The 9,727-nt window shown below is 40.4% G+C and overlaps 1 protein-coding gene across 1 annotated transcript; it reads left to right on the top strand.

Moving 5' to 3' along the window:
- The first annotated feature begins 368 nt into the window (after window positions 1–368).
- LOC107194197 (aconitate hydratase, mitochondrial-like) lies at window positions 369–8,815 on the top strand. The gene is made up of 9 exons (XM_015583782.1): window positions 369–562; window positions 2,866–3,020; window positions 3,167–3,333; window positions 3,408–4,163; window positions 4,780–4,982; window positions 5,545–5,833; window positions 6,673–6,946; window positions 7,072–7,420; window positions 7,885–8,815. The coding sequence occupies exons 1-9, from the start codon at window positions 530–532 to the stop codon at window positions 8,023–8,025; spliced, it is 2,367 nt and encodes a 788-aa protein (XP_015439268.1). The 5' UTR covers window positions 369–529; the 3' UTR covers window positions 8,026–8,815.
- Window positions 8,816–9,727: the final 912 nt, after the last annotated feature.

Raw genomic sequence — 9,727 nt, 5'->3', positions numbered from 1 at the left:
TATATGTAGCTGCATCGCCTAACTGAACGACCGAGTGGTGGGGAAAGCGATCGGGTAATTGGTCACCAATTCCTGCACGGTTCCTGGAAATTTAGCCTTCTACAGCCCCGACTCGTGCGGGAATCGAATGTCTACTATAATGCAGTATGTATTCCTGGAAATGTAGTTCTCTACAGGCCCGAACGCTGCAATAAACGAGTTTCTACTGTAACTAGCGACGGTTACATGTCACCGGCGACGGGTCACAGACGAACCGTTGACCAGAGGGCGCCATTGTGCCGTTTCAATGAAATTCGTATTCAAAACGTTTCTGTCCGCCCCGCGAAGCGCATGCGCCGCTTCTCAGCATTGACACGAGGAAGCCAAGCCGAATTTCCCTCAGTTCTCGAGTGGCCGGTTTGAGAAGGGCTGCCACGAGAGGAAAATTCGTTATATTTTTCGCCTTTTCATCTCGCGCCTGCGCTTCCCACCGCCTACAAACCCAATTCGGCACGGTTCAGGACGTCACGAGAGGCTTCGTTCGTCCACGATGCTGTATTGTACACGAATTCTTAACGGCCAGGTATGATCCGCGATTTGTCGAATATTATCTCGAGTGCAAACCGCCCACGAGCTCTGTAATTTGCAACCGGTAACCGTACACTGCGCCTCAATTCGAGTTTGACCGTTCGACCCCGTCATCAAGGTCAACCGTGTTATTCGCATGTTAGTTTTGTATTCACGGTTAATTAAGAGTGTTATTTAAATATCGATTTTTGTTTATACCTACTCTCTAAGTAACAGGCTTGCGAAAACTGGAGATGAAAGGTGACGGATAGTTCGGGTCGCCATTTGCTCTCTTTTTCGTGATACCTTAATACACGTTCATTCACAGAGGTTCAGCTGACTTTTCCTTCACGTCGATTGTATTACTTGACATTTGAATTTTTATTGAATGACGGTCATGAGTGACCGACGTGGTGTGAATGGAACTGCTGTGACGGTCACCGGTGACCGTCACCTTTGTTGAATGTGTTAATTTAAAATCATCAAGTGTTACGATGTCATTCGCAAGATCGTCACTGTCAGAGAGGATTTGGAAACTTCATTGTTGACAGAACATATGATCTTTGTCTGACGAGCGAGGAAAATTATTTTCAAATAGATCAAGGGCGGACAATGACGTCCCGATAACGGTGCCGCGCGTCGCATTTGATTTGCTGGATGTTGGAGGAAGGAAAATTGTAATTTGCCCGTTACATAATCTATTTCGGAGCTTCTGTTATATGTATGTATCGAGTTCATTTTTGGAATACTTCGAGGTTATGTCTTTGATCACTGCGCAGAAGCGAAGCGTATAGCGCGTGTGAGCGAAGTAAAAAGTGTACAGAAGCTTATCATTTGATTCTCTTATCATTAAAAAGAAATGCTAAATTGCTCGATGATAAAGTTGCTGATTTTAAATGATAACGAATCGTGTTCGAGTTTCGTTGATAACGATGCAATTTTGATTGCGCGTATTTCCCCATATTTACGCTCGTTTCCTAGTGTTTCAGAGATTTTGGTAGTGATATTACTGCGAAACTGGAGTAACTTAAAACATTCGCGTTCACGAATAATCGAATTATGTAACTGTCGATGTGTACAGATGAGTCTATATGTACGATTTCGTAATGTACGCTCACCCGCGACAAAGTCGAGCGCATGATGGAATTTAGAAATAGATACCTTCCGCGACGCGATGTCGTTAATTGTTTTTTTAACATGCCTCGTAATGTACTGTTACCTGACTATAAATAAAATCATACTTTCAGTGCTTGTTTATTTATGACTGATATACATTCATGTATTCGCGACGAGCTCGTGACGCCTGTCAATAAAACTTAATCATGTTAGCGTTCATTCTAGATAAGGGTAAATCTAAAATGTCAGTTCATAAACTGACTTGTTAGTTTTTATGAGTTTTTTACATCGTGTACAATATTATTACTAAATTTGTTGCTGACTTTTACAAAATTATTTATTGGAGCTATGTGTGTATCAATATTTGTATTTATATTTTAATTAGTTGCATACAAACTTTGCATTTATTTTTATGGAAATGGTTAGAGAATTATGTTAGAATTTATTCTTATTCGCAACTCATATACATATGTTCAGGTCGTTATCGGAAGATAAGAGATTCAGCAAAATCGGTTCATAAACTACCTACAGACGATGTTTTTGTACGGCTTAGTTAACGATGTCTTTTTGTAAACAAAGGCTGCTGCTTCGACTGTCTGTTCTGCTTCTAGAAATTTACGTGTACCGTATATAATACTTCACACCGACGAGTATAATAGACAGTTTAAATCATAATAAATGTAATAACACAATATTGTAAACAATTTTAATTTATCTAACAAAATATTCCCTGTACTCGTAATTCAAAACTGTAGTAATAATAATATTTCTATACAGGGTGGACGAAACGTGATCAGCTTGGATTATATTCTTCTGCTGGCTGTTCGATCGAAAATTTGTTTGGCTAATATAACATGATCCAAGGAGAGCTTTAAAGTAATAGTAAATTAGCAAGCATCATAACAATATATTTTTTATTCTAAACATTATAGTTTAATCTATAAAAAACTGAAGGTGACCTTGAAAACTTCGGAAAAAAGGGTTGACAAAAAATTTAGTACAATCATTTTAGCGCTCTCCTGGAATCATGTTACATTAGCCAACAAATGTTTCGGTCGAACAGCCAGCAGACGAATATAATTTAAGCTGAACACGTTTTCGAATCTATTTATTAAATTCGGATCCTCCTACGAATACAAAAATACATACATTATTCATGTAAACTTCTGTTGTTTCACACATTTCAAAAAATGTTATTTGCAGCGGCTCGCCGTATTCGCCGCAGACATTCAACAAAGATGCTTCAGTGTAAGCCCACTGAGCTTCGCCGCCGCGAAGGTGGCGATGTCCAAATTCGATCAAACGAGCTACCTCCCGTACGACAAATTGGAAGCGAACCTGAAGATTGTGAAGAAGAAGTACGTAACAATATTAATTTGCTTTCTAATTGTCGCCTTTATTTTCTTCCGAGGTCTACAAAAGTGCCATCGCTTCCAATACTTGTCGCCTTCCTATGCCTCTATTTATAGAATACGGTGACTGAAGTATTTTAAAATTATTCTAGGGTGACTCGACCCCTTACCCTCTCCGAAAAGGTTTTATATTCTCACCTCGATGACCCCGCGAAGCAAGAGATAATCCGTGGCACGAGCTACCTTAGGTTGCGTCCAGATCGCGTGGCCATGCAAGACGCGACAGCTCAGATGGCCATGTTGCAATTCATCAGTTCTGGTACGTTATCTACCATCTATCCTCTTCAAGAACATATCCTTAACATTCTCTTTACTAACGAATTATTATCATAGGATTGCCAAGGGTCGCCGTTCCATCGACGATCCACTGCGATCACTTGATCGAAGCCCAACTAGGCGGAGACAAGGACTTGAAACGCGCCAAAGACATCAACAAGGAAGTCTACAATTTCCTGCAAACAGCCGGCGCGAAATACGGTGTCGGTTTCTGGAACCCTGGCTCCGGTATCATTCACCAGATCATCCTCGAGAACTATGCTTTCCCTGGCCTGCTGATGATCGGTACCGATTCCCACACGCCAAACGGCGGCGGTTTGGGCTGTCTGTGTATCGGTGTAGGTGGCGCTGATGCTGTCGACGTGATGGCCAATATCCCATGGGAGCTGAAGTGCCCGAAAGTGATCGGTGTCAAGCTGACTGGAAAGTTGAAGGGATGGACCAGCCCAAAGGACATCATTTTGAAGGTGGCCGGTATCCTCACGGTGAAGGGTGGCACTGGGGCGATCGTCGAGTACTTTGGCCCTGGTGTCGACAGCATTAGCTGTACCGGTATGGCTACTATTTGCAACATGGGCGCTGAGATCGGTGCCACCACCTCGCTCTTCCCGTATAACTATCGTATGCAGGATTACTTGAAGGCAACAGGTCGCGCGGAAGTCGCCGCGGCTGCCGATCAACATAAACAGAGTCTCTTGACCGCAGACTCGAATGCTAAATACGATCAGATCATAGAATTGGATCTTTCCACGTTGGAACCCCATGTCAATGGACCGTTCACCCCTGATCTCGCCCATCCGATTTCTAAATTGGGTAAGTGAGCTACAGGTTACTGTCGAGCTTGGTATGCACTTGAAAACATTGTTTCGTAACCACTGCTGCGGCCTATATTGTTTACTGTTGCAACCAGTCTAGAAACATTTTCTGCGAGTACCGTGGATATTTTTAACCGTACAGGAATATTACGGATATATGGATAATTAAGTAAATTAGAAAAGAGGAAGTGTCACTTTCGTAAAGTTTATTTCGGGACAGTGTTTAGGTTAACTTTCTTGGGAGTACAGTGTAATTGGTTAGTTTAATACGTTACATTTCAGTCTGCGCAAAAGGGAAGCCTGAAGACTATATGCAGATGTGCATTAGAAATTTCATAATGTTGTATGCTGAAATTATTTCGTATTATAACTTCAAAGATATATGTGTCTGCTCGAAGTAGTATAAAATGAAATGGAATGAAGTAATCATACCAGTTTCATTTTATATGTAACTTAGTAAAATACAAGTGACCTTGAAATGACCTTTATAAATAATATTAGACATGATTTCTGAAAAAAAAACAGCATGCATACTAGACTTGGTGTTTTCTCACTGAAATTTTGCAAACCAACGAGGAAAATGTTCGAAGTAGTACAATTGTAATTCTAATCAGGTGAGACTGCCAAGAAGAACAATTGGCCGAACGAGATCAAGGTCGGTCTTATCGGTTCCTGCACAAACAGTTCCTACGAGGACATGGGCCGATGCGCGAACATCGCTAAACAAGCTCTGGATCATGGACTGACCGCAAAGTCCGCGTTTAATGTCACGCCAGGATCCGAACAGATCCGCGCCACCATCGAACGTGACGGAATCGTGAGTTTCGTTTTAGTGTGCCACTGTGTCGCTATGTTATAAAGCTTGTGGACAATTCGAGCACACGCTGTGCCTGATTCAGTGCCAAGCATTGGTACATGACACTCAGAAACGACGGCGCGACCCACGCCAATTCTTAATTTGGATCGGATCGATGTATTCTGACAATGTGAAAAGAAAAAAATAGAGACTCGAGAAATTACGTGGAACACGTCTCGAGAGAATCCTTCATTCAAGTTGCAATATTTTTTAAAACAGTAGTGCCTCGATATAATAACATGACTTGTTAAAAAAATTCTGAATCGTTTATAATAGAACTACAGATAACGTTTCTGGAGTATTTTTCTGAGAGATACATGTACCTCTTCTTGTGGAATTCTTTTTTTGTTGCTTCTTCTAATATCAGAAATTATGATCAGCACTAGAATGTTTTCTATAAGTCTTCATAGATTTGAATAGTAAAGTCTATGATGTCCAGGTTGTGATCTTGCAAAAATATTGGTGATCTACATTTGTGGAAATGATTACAGACGATTGTGAAATATTATTATTTATCGATCAGGCGAAAACTCTTAGAGAATTCGGAGGTACTGTTCTGGCCAATGCTTGCGGGCCTTGCATCGGTCAATGGGATCGTCAGGACATCAAGAAAGGCGACAAGAACACAATCGTCACATCGTACAATCGTAACTTCACCGGACGTAACGACGCCAATCCGTCTACACACGCTTTCGTCACTAGCCCTGAACTCGTCACTGCCTTGTCTATCGCTGGTCGACTAGATTTCAATCCACTCACCGACAAACTTAAAGGCAAAGATGGAAAAGAGTTCCAGTTGAAAGATCCGTTCGGTAAGTTTGATATCTTCCTTAATTATCGTGGGATATACGGCAGTAATACGATGTAAAACGATGATAACGATACGCGTGTAACGACTTGTAGTTGAGTGCTAATTTATGAATAATGATGGATGAGTCATAGTTCACTATGACTCTTTCGTAACACGTCTGCCTCGTCTGCATACTGTTCAGCCGACACTCGAGGCGTTAAAAATAATCTTAAATATATTATCAAGAATTAATTTAGATTTTTCTATTCTGAGCCATTTCGAATTCTTTTTTGTTTTAATACTTGATCGTCTTTTTAATGGTTGTTCGGTTTTAGTAATTCTAACAATACTCATTCGAAAATTAATCCAGCTGGTGAAATGAAAAAAATAATTTAAATGTAGAAATGAAAAGTAAATTGTTAATGGACCTTCCCGCTTCAAAAATTTTGTATATAGAAATCTATCAATAGAATATTCAATACTGGGTCATTAAACAGCATGTAGTATTCGAATCCATTGTTTAATCGTTAATTAATTACTCGACCTCGGTCTCCTGTTGAATTCATTAGTATAAAGTGACATTTATTGTATCCGATCTTAATAATGATTTGTGAGTTACAATGTACAAAGGAAATACAATTAAATTAAGCTCCATATCTATAACCCAATTTTTCCTTTGCCATACTTTAGTACCTTATCTGTACTATATCAAAATATTTGATAACAGAAAATATTAGTACGTTGAATTAACCTGAATGGAATACAATTGTTCAATGTTATCATGTTTTACCAAATCCACCTCACTGTCAAATTTCAGCACAACTGATAAGAGAGTTAAAACATTTTATGGTAACATTGCAGGCGATGAGTTGCCTAGCCGCGGTTTCGACCCTGGTATGGATACCTACGACTCGCCACCAGCTGATGGTAGCAAAGTCAAAGTTGACGTGGACCCGAAAAGTCAAAGATTACAGCTTCTGGAGCCCTTCGACAAATGGGACGGTAAAGATCTCACCGACATGACGATTTTAATCAAAGTCAAAGGCAAATGCACCACCGATCACATCTCAGCTGCCGGTCCATGGTTGAAATACCGTGGCCATTTGGACAACATCTCCAACAACATGTTCATTGGGTGAGTTTAACAATCCAATAAGTCCAGTCTATCCAAATGGAATTTAAAATGTTTTTTTTAAATAATCCAATAAGTTCAATCTATCCGAACGGAATTTAAAAAATGCTCTTTAAAACTACCTATAGCGCCGTGAATTCCGAGAACGGTGAAATGAACAAGATCAAGAACCAACTCAATGGCCAATGGGGAGCTGTGCCCGACGTTGCCCGAGACTACAAGAAAAATGGCGTGAAATGGGTTGCAGTGGGTGACGAAAACTACGGAGAGGGATCGTCCCGCGAGCACGCTGCTCTCGAACCACGACATCTCGGTGGCCGAGCCATCATTGTCAAGAGTTTCGCCCGTATCCACGAAACTAACCTCAAGAAACAGGGTCTGTTGCCACTGACCTTCGCGGATGCCAGTGACTACGATAAGATCCAGCCTACCGACAAGATCAGTCTCTTGGGACTGAAGGATCTGGCGCCTGGCAAGGTAAATTTTCATCTGAACTAATTAATCCCTTAATTTAATCCTTTATTAATCCCGTAATTTACTAATCCGAAATGAAACCAGAGCCCATTCAGCCAAACCTGCGAAGCCAAATTTTCATCAATGCCTGTTATAAAGTTATGACTACAAGCTTGATGCAATTGCTATAAACAACTTGCGTGCATATTGGCAGCAACATAGGCAGCAAATTGGCTCGCTCAGACTCTGTTCTGTTTTAGCCCTCGATTTGATATAGGTTATGTTGCAAGATTTGCTGCCAATTTGCTTGACCATTTTGTCAGCTGCCGTTGCCTGCAAAACCCAAGCGAAATGTAGAAAACAGATGGCTAACTTTTTTCATTATTCACTGGCAATTTATTCGAAACTTGTACAGAAACTGATTATCAGGGAGAAAGTCTTCCTGAATCGAACCGCACACCTAATGTGTTCATTTTCTTACTTTTCAGCCCGTCAAGGCAGAGATCAAGCACAAGGACGGCAAAGTCGACGCGATCAGTCTGAATCACACGATGAACGAACAACAGATAGCTTGGTTCAAGGCCGGTTCTGCTCTGAATCGCATGAAAGAGATCGCGAGTGGAAAGTAAACGCGCGCCAAAAATGCAATACATCGTTCGCTGAGACGTGCACGATCGTAGCTAGTTGCGTGTATACCGATATCGGTACGCGAATGGAGAACGTGTCCGGTATGGCGCTCTAATATTCCAGATAGATACTCGTTAAGTAATCGAACGTCTTGGTGGGAGGGGAGGGGGGAGGGGATTGCTAGCGTGTATTCACGCGACGTACCGATTTAGGGGAAACCAATCGTGAGGATTACTTAACAGAAGCGTTCGACCTATACATTGAACGACGACGCTAGGGCGTACAGTTTTTTTTTCGCGACAATACCTTAACAACGTCCACCATCAATATCGTTGAAGAGTGACGAACCATGCCGGGTAAAGATTTCGATTTAGCGAAGACTTTAGTACTTAGGATGCAATAATCGAATTTAGATTGCCCGTTTCTTGCGGTTACAATTGGCCACCGAGCGATCGTCCGATTTCAGACGATCGATAAGGAAATTTCCACGCGTCAGTGGGAGTAGAAACCGGGGGGTGTAGCCTGTACGTGCCAAACGTGTTCATTTTTAAAGACGTGTACAGCCCACCGATGGCACGTCGGGACTGCACGCCATCCATGCGACGCGTGATCTTCAATTTTGCCCGATTTGATCTATTGTATATATATATATATATATATATATGTGTACATTGTTCACAGAATAGGACGCAATTGTGATTGTATGGATTTTCTAGATACGACTGATGAAATACGTTATAAGATTGCTGTTACTATTCGAAGAACAAATAAAAGGTTGAGCAGGAAACAAGACACTGTGGTTGCAGTTAATTTATCCTGTATTATGGGAGAAATTGTCCCTTTCCACAATTAGTCTGTAGTGTAATTGGGTACAATTATTATTCTCGTTTATTTTTTATTGAATTAATGATTTTTAAACAGTGAACACGGTTATCACGCCTGTTTCTATTCGTGATACAATAATATTAATATCCAATATATTTTCGTGATCCAATTGTCTGGAACGCTGGCACTCATTACAAGAAAAGAAAACAGCATAGTGATTTCAATTGTTGATATAAAATATTGTCTCCGTCCTAATTATTCCTTAGAGTCTTCTGTATTAATATAGTGCAGTAGTAGTCAATAATAACATTCATTAATTATGAACGTAATGTTTTATTACTAATTAGTATTAAAAATATTAAGTTTTATATCACGCTTGAAAGCTGACGTCACAGAAACATTTTTAACTGATTAAGTATCAATGGAACGGATGAGTATCAAGTTCGATGTAGGAAAAGACTGTATTATGAGACCATAATAATATTATGCAGCAAAATTATGCATGTTACACCAATAAATAAAATTATTCGAACGAGAACTATGAAATGAATTGAAAAAAAGACTGATACCATTATCGTGCGATAAGAAGATCATGTTACGAGTGTAGGCTTGATAAACGGCCCATAATAAAAATTTTACAGTGTTCAATGTATTATTAACTACGTAGTGGATGCTACAACTAATCACAGACGAGTACATATCTCCTTTGCGTGTTATAAGCTATTGATAAACGTGAATCAGGTTCAGACTGTCGGAAACCGTGTCGTGGAGTGCTTAACAATTGGGTTGTCATATAACCCCCTGTGATTAGTCTTACGTCCTTTCAAGTGAAAATACAAAGTAGACGCGACTATAAAGTCCAATGAGTGCATACCTGGC

The sequence above is a fragment of the Dufourea novaeangliae genome, unplaced genomic scaffold, assembly GCF_001272555.1.
Source record: "Dufourea novaeangliae isolate 0120121106 unplaced genomic scaffold, ASM127255v1 scaffold21, whole genome shotgun sequence".
Lineage (NCBI taxonomy): Eukaryota > Metazoa > Arthropoda > Insecta > Hymenoptera > Halictidae > Dufourea > Dufourea novaeangliae.
The sequence above is the reverse complement of the archived record's forward strand: the minus strand, read 5'-3'. Positions and strand labels throughout refer to the sequence as shown.